This window comes from Pteronotus mesoamericanus, unplaced genomic scaffold, assembly GCF_021234165.1.
Source record: "Pteronotus mesoamericanus isolate MK-2021 breed Mesoamerican mustached bat unplaced genomic scaffold, CSHL_Meso_final contig_130, whole genome shotgun sequence".
Classification (NCBI taxonomy): domain Eukaryota; kingdom Metazoa; phylum Chordata; class Mammalia; order Chiroptera; family Mormoopidae; genus Pteronotus; species Pteronotus mesoamericanus.
The window spans coordinates 6,802,551-6,822,112 of NW_026555060.1; the positions used below are offsets into that span (position 1 = coordinate 6,802,551).

Here is a 19,562-nt window from a genome sequence, read left to right on the forward strand (position 1 = left end):
CTAAACTCCTGATTGGTTATAAAGGAAGATGAGTATCCAGAGATTTGAAGCACACATAAGCGCATGAGGTGCTGATACCTCTGACTCATGTGAATTACCATAGCTCTGTCTGCTCAAATCTCATCTCCAGTGATACTGTTCATGGAATCATAGTGTGATATGTTAGATAACTATTTTTCTAATTTCTGTATAATTTTAAAATAAAAAAAAGTTGTACCATCAAAATTATCTTGCATATCCCAGTTTGGGAAATCCTGGGTTGGATATCTGTGAAAGGGTTTAAGACTTGTTTCACTCCACTTTTGTGATGTTGTGTGTTGAGGGAGGTGGGAGGATGGTGCAGGAAAGGAGCAATGACTGGATGGATAGAACCAATTATAAAATAGAGGCATAGAACTTCCCACAGGAACACGGCTTCAGCCACAGGTCGTGACTCAATGCTACTTCACTATTATTGTTCCTATTTAATGTCAGTCTTTATACAAAGGATTATATGTTAAGTGATATCTATTATAACAATTTAAAAGGTAATTGTAAGCAGATATTCCTGCTTATGACTGAGTCAGTGGGAGAAGAGAATTGGGGGTAAATGTTGGGCCCTAAACATGTAAGGGATGTTTGAGTAGAAGATGGGAAAGCAAGTACTTCCTTAGAGGGAAAGGGTCATGTTGTCGCATTATTATTTTCCTTTATTCCTGACTTTTTGTTCTGCTAAAATTTTCTATCCTCCACTGTGTTAATAGATCTTTAGTATAAATATTGGAGAGTTATTACCATGTTGTATTCAAATAATAGTTAAATAAATAAACATCTATGCACATATTATTTATGATTTAAATCTCCCTGTGTGTTAGTTATTTGTTGCTACAGATAATTATAAAATTTAGTGGCTTAAAACAATGATAAACATCTCACACACTTTCTTTGGATCAGGAATTTACGAATGGCTTAGCTGTATGGTTATGTCCAGGGAAGGGTCTCTCATGAGGTTGCAGTTAAGATGTTGGCTGTGGCTGCAGGCAGCTGAAAGCTTGACTGGTGCTGGAGGATCTGTTGATAAGATGGCTCGCTCATGGCTTTGGGCAGGAGGCCTCAGTTCTCTGCCAGTGAATCTCTCCAAAAGGCTGTTTAAGTATTCTCTTTAAGAGACCCAAAGACTGCTTTGAACAGGGAATAATTTATTCTGGTTTCCCCCAGGATGAGTGGTCCAAAAGAAAGGGTTAGAAGGAACCTCCAGTGCCTTTTATGACTTAGTCACACACTGGCCATTTTTCAGCCATATTTCATTTGTTAGAATCAAGTCACTAGATCTAGACCACAATCAAGGGCAGAGAATTTGGTTCTCCCCTTGGAAGGGTGGAGTGTCAGAGAACTTGTAGACATTTTAACACCTGTTTAAGGGCACCCGTCCCTGCCCCCATGACCTCACTGAGTTACAGTCTGCCAAGAAGAACCCATTCATTCACCCCAGGAACAGGAGGAGGTGGAGTCAGGGAGGGAGCCAGAACAGTCTGAAAGAGACTGACAGCCAGTAAGGGGAATGCCCATTTAACTTAGAGTTTTGAAGGTCCTCAAAGGTAGTTTTGAATTTAGAAATGGGAATCTGTCATACGGAGGCAGGCTTAAACCTTGGTGGTTGGTGCATTCTCGGAGTGAGTTCTAAAGTGAATTATATGTATAATCTTGTTGGGCAGTTACTATGTTTACTTTCCTCTAGCTCTCAGTAATTTCTTAAGAATTTCATTCTTGGGTGAGCTCTACTGAGGGGGCCTGGGCTAGGGGATAAAATGAGCAGCTTTTGCCCTCTCTTCCTATTAAGACATGTGTGGTGACAATGGCAGTGAGCTCCTAAGGGGCAGGTGAATTTAAGGGCATGTCAAGGCTTGCAAAATAGAGATTCTTCTTTAGAAGCATGTAGAGATTGTTCCTCCATTATCAGTATTAGGAAATCTGGCTCTCAATTAGAAATGAACTTGACAACTTTGTTACATTGCCTTATTCCTATCCTGTATTTGCAGGCTGGAATGAACGGAGAGATAACCAGGGGTCTTAGGTTAAGAAGTCTTTAGACTCTCATCTTCTCTTGAAAGCCAAGAGGCCTATTAGATAACTTTCACAAAACCAGTGATCCCAGGCTTCAGACTATATAGACTTTAAATACTATTAAAGATTTATTATATAGAAAATAACCCGCATATGTTTAGCTAATTCATAAAGCAATTCTAGCAGTTAATCATTTGTTGGTAGTTACATAGAAAATGCTTTGTCAGAAGGAAAGTTATTGTGGTTTCTCAACCAGGATATAGGATCACCTTACTAAGTAGTGATTTTAAAGTGGTAACTGTTTGATATGGCTACTGATACTCACTTCAAGGCTTGTTCACTATGATAATAGTTAATAGTTACTGAGTGCTTACTGTTGTTTTTTTTTTATTGGACACTGCTCTTTTTGCTTCATGTATATTAAGTCATTTAATCTTCTTAGTAATCCTGTGAGGTAGATAATGTTACTCCTGTTTTAGAGAGGAGGCTGAGACATGGAGAGGTTAAGGTACTTGGCCAAGGGTACATAGTTAGTGCACTTATGGAGCCTGTTCAAATCCCAGGTGGTTTTTCTCTCAATCCATATCCTTATCTGCCATCTCCATCATAATACAAAATCCACTTTTCTAAGCATCTGTAAAGTATGACATTTAAAAATTCAATTCTAATGTTTTTCTTCTTTTTCCTCTCTTAATTATTACTCTAGGTCAGTTGCTGATAAAGAGGCAGTTGCAAATATTACAAATCAGAAGAACATCAGTAACCCACCTGATATGTCAGGGTGGAATCCTTTTGGAGAGGATAATTTCTCCAAGTTAACAGAAGAAGAACTCTTGGACAGAGAATTTGACCTTCTAAGATCAAGTAAGGGACACTTGAAGGCTTATTTTGCATCCCAGTAAAATAACAGCTCTATAATTATTCAGCAAGGCCAAAGACTGTGTTAAGGGGGTAAATAGAAAATTCTTTTTGTGCATTTGAGGGCAAAAATCAGGCTACCTTTTTTTATATATACTATCAAACTGTGCTGTGTGCATTAGAACTCAATTGCTTGCTAGTAGCTATTAAACCCAAGATTGCGGCTAATACACTGATTCCTGACACTTAAATATATTGCATATCTTTGATGTTAAGTTCAGAATATCTCCAAAACATGGAAGAATAACGTTCAAATAAAAACAGAGACATTCATATCTTGCCTTACTAGTAATCATTTTGAAGCTCTGTTTTTTGGCACACTCAATAGAAGATATTGTGAGTCTGAGATGCCCTTTGAAAGTGCCTGAAAGAAAACATGGGCTGCTACATTATGTTAATGTTTTGTGATGCCCTTTTAATGAGTGGTGACGTTAAAGGGCTGCTTTGTTGTCCTGATATGGCAAAAGTTAAATAAATTCTTTTCTACTTTAAATCAGCTATCTCACTGTTTTTACTTGGAATCATTGCCTTTTCTTAAACTACCTAATATATACGATAATCCTCGCCATACATATTTTAGGAGTTCCTTTAGGGGAAAGGGGTCTGTGGAGTGTTTTGGGAAGGTTGCCAAATAGGAGCAAAAAGCTTATTTCTGGAGTATGTAGATAATTTTCAGGTTTTTGAGAGGGGTTGTGTGTGTGTGGGGGGGGTGTGTGTGTGTGTATGTGTGTGTGTGTGTATGTATACACGTGTGTATGCACATCCAAGTGTGTTTACCCATTTCTGCATATGAAAAGAAAATCTTAGTGATCCCCAGTTAATCACTCCTAGCTTCTATTGTGTTTTAGGTAACTGGCCTTGTGAGAACACTTATTAGATGAAATGCTTTGTTCCAAATTGGTATATATTTTATGTAAAATTTTAAATGCCTTGAATTAATATAAGAATAGTTGTTTGGATTTGAATTTGTATTTTACGTATTGGTTATATGATTATCAAAAATTAAATTGATGATTACATGCAGATATAAAATGAGTTCTGAGCCTTTAATAAAGGTTTGTTAACTTTGGTAAAGCCAATCTTACATCTATTTTTTACAATTGTTTTTAACCACAACTTTTTTGTTTGACATTTTTCCTACAATTTATGTTGAGTGACCTTCAAAGCAAGGTTTTAAAAAAGGAAACAAAGTATCTCCTTTGGGGGCTTGGCAGGGAGACGCAAGGGATAACCAGATCATTAAAATTTATAGAATTATTTTAAGGCAATAGGAAAATTAAAATACCCATTTTAATGTTTTCTGACTGGATAGTAACCAACGGTTCGCTAAATCAGTATTTTCCACTCCTTGGGTAAAATTCTCCTTTTTGGAAAAAACAATTTATACATTGGGTAAAGAATTCACATTATATTGACCTTATAAAAATGTGTTATTTTTAGCTTCCTAGAATTTGTAATGACACCCAAGTTTTACTTACTTCATATAGGCAATAATGATATATAAATATTCATGTATGCAGAACTTCATGGACATTGGTTTAGCATGTAAAAGTCTTATCTGGCTATTTGCTTTCAAACTTCAAGGTCAGATAACATGAGCAATTTGTGTATGTATTTGTGCACACATGTATGTGCTAGAGAGAGTTCAGACTTCATTGTCTTGCTAGGTATGGCAAGATGTTAAGTCCCAAATGAAAGTGCAGGGGAAGCTTTATGTGAAGGTCAGACTTGGAGCAACTCATCCATTTGGAAAACTGCCTAGATGATCCCTAAATTACAGAAATCACTGTCACATGCTGATGCACTTAGATTGGCACAATAGCACCAGAACATTACAGCCATTTAATTAGGCTGTAATCTCATTCAAGTCACTTAACTGCTGTCTCACTTCCTCATTTAAAACTGAGTGTCATGATGCTTTACCTCTTAGGGTTCTCAAGAAAATTAAATGAAATAATGTCTTTAAAGAGTCTGGGCATTCAATAAAATGCCACCTCCCCTTATCTCACCTTTTGTATACGTCCTTAGCTCCAATCTATGCAGTTATTACCCTTTAACCACCATTTAAAATTATATTTAAACTATCAATTTTCTCAGCTGGCAATTAATAAATCAAATTAGAAGGAACTTTGTGTGCAAACACAGCATCAAGAGTGACAGGTAACAGCAAGAAAGGAGATACAGAAAAATGCCTGGTTTTCCTTTAGTAATTGATAGTCATAATAATGGTGTTCAAGAAAGGTCAAATGTCTTTAATAAAGTTTATAAAGAAATCAGTAACATATAGAATACAATTTAGAAAGTCTTCTGCCTAATGTTTTGCTAACTGTAATATTCAGTCAGCTCCAGCACCTCTTTCACTCATAAGCAGTAAGACAGCTAATATTTGATCTAGTTGATAGATCAAGTTTAAATTACGCTGATGGGCTAAAGACTTTTTCCAGAAACTTAAGAGTTTCTGTAGGAAGCTAACAGTGTAATAATGAAAGTTGATTGTTGGTCATCACTGGTTGGTTTCTCTGTCTCTAACAACTTTCCCAAAATGAATAAATACACCATTGATGCATTTGAAACATCAAATTCATCTCTTCCCCCACCCCAGCAGTTTTTATCACCAATTGTCAAGGCTTTTCAGAAATAATTTATATTTGGTTTATGAGAAGCTTTCCAGTGAGAAACTGAATACCTTTTATGTGTTCCTTAAAAATATAGCCATTGCCCACCTAATTATTTTTCACAATAATTCATTCCTATTTCAGGTTTTATTTTTAAAATGGTACATGGTTATTTATTTAAAAAGAAAAGAAAAATGATATGGTATCTAGGAAATACTTTATTTATGTGTGTTGCCCAGAAGGTAACTTTAAAATAACATTTTAAGACACTAAAATTCCAAAATATTAGTAATTGTAACAAAAACTTTTTTAGTGATCTTTAAGAAAACAGTTGATTCCATATACCAAGTAGCAAAAGAATTTAACATATAAAATAAACCAGATCCTTCTTGCTTTTGCTTTTAGTGTAACTGAATATTATTTATGGTTCCAGGGTTTTTTTTTGGTTTTTTTTTTTGTTTGTTTGTTTTTTACCTGTTCCTATTTAAGGCCAAAACTTTAAATTAAAATTGAGTGTTATTAATAAAGCTGGTCTCGGTGAGATTTTAAAAAATTTAAGTTATATTTTGTATTGTACATTGTACCAAAACAGCCAGATTAGTGTGTAAACTTTAGAAATGTAATCGTCATAATATTTAACACATTAAATGCTAATTAGAATACAGATGTTTCCTTTGGGAAAATGTTTAACTTACATTTGTTCAAATAGTTGTGTTAACTCTACATTTTAATTAAAAATAATAGTTAATGGAATGGAATTCTTTTTGTTGATGGTGGATTTATTGTTTTTTTCTTCCAAATTACATCAAAACTAAAAGAATGGAGGGAACTAAAGACTGTGGCTGTTTTGCAAATTCTACTGTTTTTTTTCCCCCTATGAAGCCATAGAGTAAAATAGATATAAACATCTGTATATATAATTTAGTTTGTTGTAAAACATTAATTCTCATCAAGTTAAGCTAAATCAGACCTATTAAGGTTCCTTCAGAGCAGAAAAATAGAAATTTTCTCATGTATTAGAACAATTTCAAAAGTATCAGATGAAGACTGTACTTTTAAATCTTATTTATTAATCTTTGGACTCTTCAAGCTGTTTTTTATATAAGCTACTGAATTAATGTTTTAGAGTAACTAATTCTTCTGAAGGTAGATTTTATGGAATATATTCTGATTCTGGGATTTTTAAATTCTGAATTTTTGCCATCTATATCAATTAAAATTCTTGAAAAGATACTGCCTTTATTTACCAACACATTCTTTTAGGAAGGCAGGAAGAGGTAAGTTCTTATATTGAAAAAAATAAAAGTTTTGCCCTAATGTAAAGAAAACCAGTTACTTGAAAGTGGAACTTAAATGTATTTTAGGGGTGCCTGTGTATTTCAAAAGTAGCTCTATATAATATTTCATTAGTTTTTATTTATAAATAATGAATGATTTAAAATATTAATGTGTATTTATCTTGTATTTTGTGCCCTGAAGCCAGATTATCATGTGAACTTTGGAAATCTAAATGACCTTTTATAAATCTTCTGTGGAAAAATTAATTCTATATTTTGTGGAACAATGTGATATCCTGTTACCTGTTTTGAAATAATTGGATAAATTGACCTTGCATTGAACCGTGTCTCCGTATTTTTAATTATGGGGACCCTTATGTAAAAAGTAGTAGTTTACTCCTACATAATGTTTGTTCTCTTATCATAACTACATGGTGCTATTTATACGTTTACCATGAAGTCACCCACCAGTGTGTAAGGATTTAAAGAATCTTAGTGGTAACTTTGCATTTTTATGTTCTGGGAACCATTGGTACAATAGTTTATAAACCTGAAGATTATATTAAAATGTAGATTCCCAAGTTCCCACCTATATATTCTGTTTCATTAGATCTGCGGTAGGTTCCAGGTAACTTTTACACAGGAATCCTGGCAATTATGATTGATGCAGATGGTTTAGGAGGGAAGTCAGGTCCTGATTCAGACCTAAGTACCTATGTACTCTCTTTATTTTTCAAGATTGAGGGCTTTTGGATAGTGATATGCTGTGGCTATCACTCTGAGACAGCCTCTCCATTTGTCCTTCCCCGTCCCCTTTCCTTTGTCCTTTCTCTTTTGTGCACCAGATTTGGGGAAATGAAGAATGAATAGGGGGAGTCTAGGACTCTGTTACAAGAAACAGCTTCTGGTTTTAAAATTCCTCCATAAATGCACTCAGGGCCTGATAACATTGGTAACCACAGGTACCCTCCATGATTCAGTGATTTTTAGGCCTCTATTACGGCATGACTGTGGCTTCCCACTACAATAAATTAAAGATTCTTGGTTATGTAAAGTACTCGCCAGTCTTATTTTTTCGGAAATATGCAATGAGACTAATGTCTCTCTTTTTTTAATGTTCAAAAATTATTTTAATTTAATTTTTTATTAAAGTTGTTGGGGTGATATCGGTTAATAAGATTATATAGGTTTCAAATGTACATTGCTATCATACATGATCTGCATATTGCATTGCTTTGGTGGGCACACAATGCAATATGCAAAGATTAACTTCTCTTTAATAAGTATTGAACAACAAAGTATTTTTTAAATTTTTTTCATACTGCAATCAGTATTTGTTATTGACTTCCTGAATCAAGCATACAGTTACTATCTTGAAAAAGAACACCTAAAATAAAATTTCATTGTTATCCATTGCAGTATTGGATTTGAAAACTAGTTCTTAAGTTTTGGAAGTTTTGTGTGTCTGCCATAATTGTCAGGTGTGTTTCCCTAACAAAATATTTATTAGTTTTACAGCAAAATTTTAAGTAAAAATGTAAACCTAAGTTTCATGTGGATTTTGCCGAGTTTTAGCTATAAGAGCTAGGAATTATATCCATTATCATAAAGATATTTAAGAATTAGTTGTTCAAAGCAATAATTAAGTATGAGTGTATTCAGGGTATTATAGACTCTAGGGTTTTGCTTTCCCAACAGTGTGCTTCCCAGACCGCTACTATCATATCACCTGGGAGCTTGTTGAAGTACAGAATTTCAGAGCCCTTCCCTGAACCATCCAATCAGTATCTCTCTTAATTCCTTTTACCCTACCCAGGGACTATGACATTTTTCTCTGTAGGTTTATTTGTTTTTAACATACCTCATTTGTATTTCTCATTTGCTTATTGAGTCTTTTTTTTTTTTTTAATGTTGCATGCCCAGTAGAGATGCTGAAATATTTGTTGGATGAATAAACTATATCATTAAGTCATTTAATTTAGTAAAGAGATAGCTGTATCTTTGTACCTGTATGTGAATGTTTTAATAATTATAAATAATATGAGAAATGAACATTAAATTAAAATATAGTGAATTACCTTGTATTACTATTGAACAAGAGGATTTACTTGTTTTATGAATGAGCAATATTTTTTTTCGTGTTTATTTATGGAGAAAGTCTGCCAGATATGTCTTGTTTAGTAAGCAGGGTTTAAGTTCAGGCCTAATATGTTACAAATCGAAGACAACTAGTATTTAGGTAAACCAAACCAAGTTGCTAGGTTAATTGCATTTAGTGAAATCTAACCCTGAGATTACATTGTTAAGCTTGCCCTTTGTAGCAACAAATGTATATGAAACTCAGGGCTGCCCTGGATACTTGTTAAAATGAACTCTGAATTTAAAATGAACTTTGTTTAATTTTCACTTTAATTTATGCTGTAAACCACTTTAAAAAATTTTTAAAGACCATTTTGTTTTTATTTTGTTTTATTTTTTGTTTTGTTCCATCTTATTTTTGCAGACAGGCTCAAGGAGAGAGCATCCTCAGATAAGAATGTAGACCCACTTTCTGCTCCACATAACCATCCTCCAGAAGATCCTTTTGGTTCTGTTCCTTTCATTTCTCACTCAGGCAAGTTACATATGTAACATCAGCACTATCATTAAAAAAATACACACAAGAACAAGAGCAAGAACAAAAATCCTTATTAATATAAAGTAAATTAGTTACAGAAAATAGAATAGTAAATTATTTAAACCATTAGGACTCCTAGTCTTCTTAATGTCATATTTTCCATTGGGTTATTCAGTTGTCCTTTTTGCCAACATAGAAAAATGCTGATTTACATAATAGAACCGTAACTGTTTCTTTTCAACTTTACTATTGGATACCATTGGAAAAAATCTGTGTGCATAAAACTTCTCTTGTTTATATAGTAAAAATACTTAACAATGTATTTTTATGCTTAGCTTGTGCTTAACAATCCTATATTTTCCTAGTTTAAACATGCTCTCGTAGCTGCATTTTAAAAATATTAGTTCTGTATTTGTCGCAATAATTAATAATCTACTCTTTTGTTCTTACATCCTTGCTTTGATTTCAGTCCAGAATTTCAATATTACTTATTCACCATTTGAAAATATTTGTAGTGATATTTTCAAAGTAATTACCCAGTTAACAGTGTTGAGGATATTATGCTGGAGTAGGATATCACTTTGGCATAAATGGACTTTTTTGTGTATATGGTTATAATAGAAAAAATGAGTTTAACCTTGGAAAAGGAAGAAATCATGCTTTGGTAGAAGATAAAGATTTTGTTAAATACATACATTTAAAGTAACTGTCAGCCACGTTCTTCGGTTCTTTTCCTTTTATTTCTCACTCAGGCAAGTTACAGATATAACATCATCATTACCATTTAAAAAAAAATACACACAAGAGGGAACAACAACAAAAGAAAAACTTAGGAATGTAAAGCCAAAATAAGAAATAGGTGAATCAACAGCTGCGTGTTAGGCCATTTCACTCTGAAGGTGCCTGATCCCCAAAGCTAAGCACTTGGTCCAGGTTACTACTTGGGTGGGAGACTGTGCCCTCTGTTATTTTTATTTTTATTTTTTAAAGAAAGAATAGATGTTTAGGATTTTTGATTTATACATTGATACAGTGTTACAGTTTTGCAACATTGAGGTTTGGTTATTCAGAATGAGTGTTTCTATATACTTTCATGTTTCATGGTTTACTCTTTGCCACTTATTGACAAGAGTCCATATTCTTGTTATGTTCTGCTTGTTTTTTTGTGTTTTTTTTTTCCTAATTATCTCTTTCATGAGTGACCTGACATCATGAACTGGGGAAGACAGTGTACGGTATCTGTGTAATTAGTCTGCATAGATGTGTTCTCTCACATTCTCAATAGATTATACAAATGTTACTGCTTCAAAAAAAGGTATAGTGCTCTAAATGGTCTTTATAAATTAGGCATAGTAAGTACTCAGTGACTTCAGATATTGATCTATTTGTGGAAGAAAGTGGTTTCAGTACTAGGTTTTTTTTCATACTCTAGAAGGAGTTGTACAATACTTTTCAGGTTTGCACATGTCGGTGCATTTTGGTTTTTTGTAAGAGCTTCCAAAAGAACCCTGGGAAAATAGCTAGTAGAATCAGGAACTAGTGTGAACCTCAATGATTTTTGCCTTTTCCCTGGGCACCTTTTTTTAGGGTTGGCCAAGGATTTTTGTACCTAGAAATATGTCCACAGATTTGAGCTTGATTGCTGCTGCTGTTATTTTGTTTTCTCTTTTAACTGTGGGTATTTAACTTTTCTATTAGATTTTAAGCTTATTGAGGGTTGGAAGTATGAATTGTCTGTCTTTGAATCCTGTCAAGTAGCCAGCCTTGTAATTTATCTATTAATATTCATTGGATGCATGAAAAAATTATGACTATCCCTAAAAATTTATACTCAGTGTTAGAACAGTGACCTTAAACATGCCCTTTGATATAAATGCTACCTTTCCAAAGTATCTTTTTAGATTTAATGTGACCATGAACATTACAGTAGCTCAAAAATTTAGTACATAGATTGGAATAGAGGTGGGAATGATCATAGGAGAAAAACGCTTCAGAGAGAGAAGAGGCAGTCACTTGGGAATATTAGCATTGTTAATTTATATGTATCAGATCCAAAATACATAATTAAAGGACAAAATCTAAAAATAACTGACCTGTTCATTATGAAGCTTAGAAATATTTTATTACATATAATTTTTCAGTAAACATAAAATATTTGGGGCACTCATTTTCTCCTAATAGTAAAATAACTGAATCTACTTAAACAAAAATGAACTTCCCCGTAAACTTTAGGAAGAAATGGGAAAAAGAAAAAGGAGTTTTCTATCCATTTAAAACATATCCTGCCTACCATTGTGAGCATCTAGAGAGTCGTTGGACTAGACTAGAAAGGCAAGAAACTACTACTGAGAGAAAGAGAGAGAATAAAATACAGTGTGATATGTATATATGATAAGCTATCTTTTGAGAGTCAACAATTACTGAACATAATTTAGTTCTAGGTATACAGTATAGAGAATGCTTCATTAGAATAAAATGAATTCAGTTGTGAGGCAGAATGCTATAGAATTGAGCAAGTTTTAAGTCTACTGGTAAAGTACACTTCAGAAGAAGGCCCGTTGTTCTGAATCTAATGTTCCTTGTGTACTGGCTTTATTAGAAATTGTGCCTTTTATTTTGAAACAAAAAATTTGTTAAAACTTTTTAACTTTAACATTGAAATTGTATTGGATTAGTTTTTATTTTTTCTTCAGTTTATCGTAATTAAAAAAAAATTGTATTTAAATTTTTTGGTGTACAGGACAACAGTCCAATCAATTGAGCCACCTGGTCAGGGCTAAACTAAATTTTTAAAAACTAAAATATTACATATTTTATTTTATTTTTATTTTTTAAAAATCTTACTTATTTTTTAGAGAGAGGGGAAGGGAGGGAGAAAGAGGGAGAGAAACATCAGTGTGTAAGAGAAACATCTATTGGTTGCCTCTTGCACACCCCCAACCTCAGACCTAGCCTGCAGCCCTGGCATGTGCCCCCACTGGGGATTGAACTGGTAACCTCTTGCTCTGTGGGTTGACTCCCAACCCACTGAGCCACATCAGTCAGGGCAAATATTATGTACTTTAAAAGTTGGATTTAACAAGGTTTATAATAAGAAAGAATTACCTCTTTAGCTCCTGCCTCCCTTCCTTTCCCCCCTTCACACTCCCATAGAGATAATTTTTCACTTTTGGTTTTTAAAATATATCATGGTTATTCTGCTATTTCTCACTTTAAAAAACATTTTTAGATAATATCTGTGGACTTTCTATTAATAGAAAATGAAGGTTTTGTTTACAGTTACCCCCCTCACATACATACACACACACACATACTCAACCATACACACGAATCCTTTTCCCCCATCCTTCAAGTAGTTTTTACAAAATTGTTGGTTCTCAGTATTCGATATGTCCATTTTTTGGACATGTAGGTAATTGTCACCATTGAAATTTGGCATACCATGACTACACTTCCTTTATTTTACAAGGTTTTATTTTTCCTCAAGTTAATTATGTTTATAAAAACAACTGTGTTTTTGTTTCCTTAGCTTTGTTATGTATCCTGTCATTGATTCATCTTTATTTAGAAGTGTAAGTTTCTTCCCAATGAAAGGTGGCTATCATTTTCACTTTCACCTAATTATAGCTCTGATGGAGCTCCGTAGTCTGACTTGGTTGCTTTCTGTGCCTGCAACACATTTATCATGCTAGTATTTCCTTTTACCCATCAGTAATGCAGAGAATTCCTGGTTCTCCTCTTTCTCTTTCTTGGTTTGTTAATAGAGCAACTGCTCTAGTAGTTTCTTGAAAACGTATGCCATGCAGGAAACGTTTGAAACTTCGCTGCCTAAAATCTCTGTTGTTTTTTTTTTGTTTGTTTGTTTTTTCTTCCTAAACTGATGCTTGATAGTTCTGCGTTGTTCATTTTTCTTGTGAGTTTTTGAGGCGCTGCTTCATTGTATTCGAGCTTTTAAAAAAACCCAAAAGCCTCAACTAGGGTAATGGCTGTTCCCTAAGTCCCTAAACCCCTAAGCCCCTAATCCCAGGTTCCATACCCTCTACCATTTGAGTCCAAAGTAACTTTTTTTTCCATCTTTAATAGTTTCACGTATTTCAGATCTGGTACAGTCAGAGAGCTGGCTTTAGTTCATCCACGTAGTTGTGTCTTTCTGTTTTGTTTGGTATCTTAGCTTATGATACTACTATTGTACTTTTAGGAAGCTTAGCTAAAGATAACATTTTGGGAGACTGTCTTAAAATGAATCAGATATAGCTTTTTCTTATTTTTAAAAATATATGGGCAAAATTAAAATTTGTAATCATTCATTTATATAAAAATTCTTTACCTTATTCCATACATTGTAACAATAATGGGATTATGTTTGCCTATTCTGTCAGATTCTTAAACTGGTATTAGTAGTATGGTATATCCTAAAGAACATTACCTTTGAAAATTTAAAGCCCTGAGTATATATCTTAGTTCTATCACTAACCCTGTGATAGTGGGCATTGCCTAATTTCTTGGAGGGTTTCTTTATCTTAAATTGGAGATCTTATTAACTACTTGATGAGTTTACTGAGGATTAAATTAGGGAGTGTTATACAAGCCATACATGCTCTCAGCCTTGGTTCCTCTTGTGGCTGTTGTTGGTAGTGTTATTTAAGTAGTATTTTTACTACTTATTACTAAATTCCAAAATCTTAGTGTTAGATAAGTGTGCAGTTGCTATCCAGTTAGTAGTAGTAGTAGTAGTACAAAGTTCTAGTAATAATGAGGAAGTATTCTCTACTGAATGAAACCTGTAAATAAAATGTTGAATCTGTTTATGAAGCTTTGCACCACCACCAACTATTTTAATAGTGCCATTTTTATTTTTATTAAAGCATCAGTTACCAGTATTCACATAAAAATGATATTGAAAAGCATGGTATTTACCCCATCCTGAAACCCACACACCTTTCCTTCTCCCCAAGGCATTGTTTTACAGTTAGTTTACCAACATAGTGTGTGTGCCTTTGTGAATTGTACTATAGTGTGGACTACCTAATTTTACCAAACACAACTTCTGAAACGTAGTATTTGAAGAATTCTATTGATGTATAGGCCATATGCATTATGCACCTGAGATTTTAGATTTCTTACATTGCATTTCATTTTTAATTAGGTTTGTTAACTTCCCCTACTCTCTCAAACCCCAGACCCACCTCATGGATCTCATTATCTAACAGGAAGTTAAATTGAGTTCAGGGTTTCAAAGGTCCCATTATATACAGCAAATACTTGTTGAAACATACATTACTACAAGTTGCAGTCCAAGTACTGCCTTGTTTTATAAGCCATGATGAATGAGGTGTATTGTTTATATTTTTAGATTGCAGCATATAACTCTTGAAGATCAAGGATTTTTCTATTCCAGGATGTTAACTATAATCATTACCATTTATTTATTGAGTTCCATTGTATACATGCAATGGAAACTGAGGCTCAGAGAGAATCAATGACTTACTTAAGGTTAGTGTATAAGTAGGAACTCAGCTCTAATTCTCAACTGTGTACTGAAAACAAAAGTATTAAGTGGCCCATTTTAAATAAAAATCTACAACGTTATGACTAACATAGTAGAAATGTCAGTTTTACAGCATGTTTAATCTGCCTGGGAAATAGTGTTCCCATCTAGTGTAGTCATCTTCTTATACTCGGCCTTGTCACTCAGCCTGTCTTCAGAGAAACAGTACAGATTTCGATAAAACCTTCTCCTGATCCTCTAATCCTTGGGCCTGGCATGGTGGACTGCTGGGAAATGATGGCAGACAGCATGCTACCAATTCAAAGTGAGCTTTAAAGTCTTACAGCCTCAGCCCCTCCCTTATATCATAAATGATGAGACAACAGAAGGCATATCATTATAATAGCAGTTTCAAGCCATTTATCTTCTATAATCTGATAGCAAAGAAAAGACCATCAAAACAAAATTTCCTTGAAACTGGAAGCTTCTTACACTGATTAAAATTGTACCACCTGTTTTATAACTAAATGAACTGTCCTCTAAAAGATGGAAACTTGATTTGATGAGTGGTAATATGAATACTGTGATGCAGAAATGTGCCTCTTGCCACATTTTTTTTTGACAATTTCTAAACATGGTTAATTTTTTAATACAATTTGTGAAGATTCATTTATGTGATTTAAGAATTATCATGTGTAATATTTAATATAGAGTGGCATTAGCAAGGATCTCATTCTTTTCATGAAGTATTTATTTAAAAGAATACTATAATAAATATATGAAAATTGATTATAGATTTTAGCTTTTGAGTTTGGCATCTTCTTTTAGATTGTGTTAGGCTAGAATATCTAGAAATTTTTTTTATGAAAACTCAAGCATGGAATAGATGAATTTATGATCTTAATATTCATTCGGCAGATTGATGTTCTTCATTTCATTTGGCTACATAAGCTTGTTTTTTAGAACCTCCCAATTGTTTTTTACAATAGCCACTCATCTCCCAGATCACTAGAGTCAGGATTAGCATGTATGTTTCACAGCTGTTAAAGTCAATGATAAGCTTCTTGACAAAGGCAGGAATTGTCTTATTCAACTTTGTGTGCCATGCAATACTTTGAAGAATGATTTCATTATCAAAGTACCCTTTGATAACCTCTTTCTCTCACACACTATTATTTACTGGGCTTTCAGTAAAGAAGATGACTATTATTTAATATTTAGCTTTATCAGGTAGGTTCTATTTCTTTATTTTATAGATGAAGTTAACTGAGGTTATTTGGATGTAAATTTTCCATGGATTTTATAAAGTTGAGTATTCTTTCATTTTTGAATAAACCTTATAGTATTTCCAGAACTTAACCCTATAAAATAATCAACACAAGATACTTATCGTACAGTTCAACAAAACACTATTTGCTGAAATAGAAACAATGCAATGCCCATTCTAGGAGATGCTTTGTGTTTTGTTTTGTTTTTTAACTTTTTAGGCATAGCTTTGTAAAGGGGATACCAAAGAACTGTAAGGCAAGTCTGTGGTTTTATTTTGTAGGTGGTTGATGATATGCTATATTGAATGTTCGCTGGTGATAATATACTACTGGTAGGTTAATTGTAGAATTTACAGATGAGAGTTTTAAACTACTGGCATCAGCAAAGAAGTCACTTTGGCCTCGATGGATGGCCTTAAACTTGGGCAAATCATTTTTCCTAGTTTCAGTTTCTTTATGTATAAAAAGAAATTGGACTACATCTCCAAAAATCCATTCTTGTTTTTTCCTTTGAAGATATAGGTGAAGCTATGAAACAAGATTAAGGTCACCAAAATAGAAATGGAAAGAGAAGAGAGAAAGCGAAGGAATGAGCATTGGTTGGTAACAGTGGTAGAAGTCATAACAGCGGTCTCCGTGGAAAGCAAGGGAACAGTTTTGAAGATGTGGTTGATAAGATTGAAGAGGAAAGATCATAGCAAACCTTACAGAGCATTTTTCCCTAATGTTGTATGAGCCTGATGGTAAGGACTTAAGAGACAGCATGTGAAAAACCCTTGGCACTGCATTTGTGCAGTTGACAATGTTAGTTACTGTCCTCTCTTGATTCATTTCTTAGTGTCATTCGAGGTATGTGGAAGTATATAGTAGGTACTACATAAATAACCATGAAATGATGGTATAAAATATTAGCAGTAACCATAATACAGCCCTTTAATGAGTACTTGCAGCATACCAGCAGTGTATGTGTAAGCAGTTTACTCACTTTAATCTCTGCTGCAATTCTCTGAGGCAGACACAGAACAGGTCTTCAAAGGACGCTTTCATTTAGCCGCCTCTGCTGATGGAGGAGGGAAGCATGGAAAGCATGCTACATATATTTTGTACTGACTGTTACCAAATGATTAATATAGTATTTCACTTATTTAAGTAAATGCTTGTTATTTTACTGACAGTACTGAATAACTGACACAGTACTTTAGTTAGCTTTGAACTGCTATTCTGAAATTCTATACATAATGTATGTTAAGCCAGAAGGAATGAGAATAAGTACTGGTTCTTTTGACATTTACTTTAGTGACTTCTATTGCTCAAACCTTTTTTTCAGTACTTGGACATTCCCTGAGAAACTGTTCACATGCGACACAAGAGAATTTAAAACATCATAACCCATGATTGGCAGTCTTAATAATTACCCAAAGCTGCATTGTCTGTCTTAGTCTTTCTTAGACCTTATTTGCAGGATTTGGCTCTGATTGAATTTTGGCTGTTTCCAGCTATCACACCCAACTTCAAAAGATGAGTATTACTCAAAAAACTGAAATTTTTACAATTTGTAGTTTCAAGGCATAAAACAGAAATAAGGAATCTACTGACTAGAAGCCATCAAAATATCACTCTTCTGTATTTAGCATAAGGAAGCCCTACTTAGAGTCAAAAATAAGAATTGGTCAATATATGACATTTTACAATGTTTTACAAAATCAGTAGAGAAAAGATGTAACTGAGGTATGATCCTGGGCACATTCTAGATATTTGTTTATGCTTTAAGTACATGTTTTTAGTGCTCATTCCACATATGGTAAGTCCCCTTCCACTTACTTGAAAAATAGCCATTTTTATGTTAATAATTGAAATCGTAGTAAATATAGGGATTATTAGGATTCAGGATATATTGAATTATAAGACAGTATTTAGGTAATACTTTTGGGAAATTAACTTAAGCAGTGAAATAATCTGGATTTAAATTTCAGAGTAAATCATAACAACTTGGAAGAAGCAATCTGGCACCAGGAGCAAACAGTATGAATATCTGAGGGGTTTTCCTTTTTTGTTTTTCCTTTTTGTTTTTTAAACAGGAATATGTTCAGGCAAAGAAATAGATTATACAAGTTGATGGCACTCTTAGCTATGGTCACATTTTAAAGTGTTGTCCATTATAGTTTGTAACCAACCTTATAACTTGTAGTACTAATTTTACTGTCTTTTGTGCCTATGGGATAGGATTAACAGCCTTAGAATATATTGAAATAATTTTCATTTTTGTATAATTCCATTTTTTTCTCCATGCTGTAGTTTCACAGTGAAAGGAGGACAATTAAGTAGATAGCTGTTACTACAGAAAGTGGAATCTTAACGAGGATTGTAGTAACTTGTTCCTGGAACTTAACTTTTCCTAACAGGAGGTACTGCAGAGAGGGAAGACCACATGTAAACTGTGCTTAATGGTGCCTCATACTGAGTCGCTGTAGTGTGCTGTCGGAGGCTCTCTGATGCACTTAACGCTGCATCGGCTAATGAAGGAGTAGAAAGGTGGAGGAATAGAGAAACGCTTACACAATGTCAGGGTAGGTTGTAAGAATATGAGAGGGATAAAAGGAATTTGGGTAACAATTTCCCTAGTTGCCCATATTTTTCAGGGATGTAGTTGGCACCTGTAAAGGTGGCATAGGCCATTGTGTGTGTCTTTTTCTTGTTCTTTTTGAAAGCAGTCTTTTTCAATCTCTTATACCATGCTCTCAACTCGAGCTACTTAAAAATCAGATATAGTTTCCAGGATCCAAAATACACCCACGTGGTGTGTGGATATACATTTGTTTGCCTATTTATTTCCGGCCAGTTCCCGGCCAAAGTAGACCTGAACTTGTGTGTGTGTGTGTGTGTGTGTGTGTGTGTGTGTGTAAATATATTTAAAAATTGTTTTCAATTACAGCTGACATTCACTATTATTTTAGTTTCAGTTGTGCAACATAATGACCTGAACTAACCTTAAATTAGCCATAGAATTGCACTCTCCCTCTCCCTCTCTTCCCCACTCTTCCCTCTCGTTTAGATTCATCTTCAGCTGTTGAATTCAGAAAAGTGGCTAGGCAGCTGGAGTATAATGAATGAGATGATTGAGTTTGGCCTTGTCCTGGAAATGATGATAGTTATCTAGTGCTTATCAAGTGTCAGGCACTACTTTAGGTGCTTTCTTTACAACAATCTTATCCATGTAGAACCTATTATATTGTTTCTTTATAATATGATAGTGTATATTATATATTCTATCATTACATATGAAGAACAGGGAGCATTTAGCTGTGATTTTATCCAGAGATTGTTACTGGCTTAACT

At 33.9% G+C, this 19,562-nt stretch overlaps 1 protein-coding gene across 1 annotated transcript in view; it reads left to right on the forward strand.

The window, feature by feature from the left end:
* The window catches only part of BMP2K (BMP2 inducible kinase), a 117,751-nt gene that overhangs the window by 88,607 nt on the left and 9,582 nt on the right, over positions 1–19,562 (forward strand). Inside the window, exons 14-15 of the mRNA XM_054591946.1 lie at positions 2,750–2,907; positions 9,357–9,467. Of these exons, the coding sequence (XP_054447921.1) occupies positions 2,750–2,907; positions 9,357–9,467 (269 nt within the window). The remainder of the gene's footprint in view (positions 1–2,749; positions 2,908–9,356; positions 9,468–19,562) is intronic.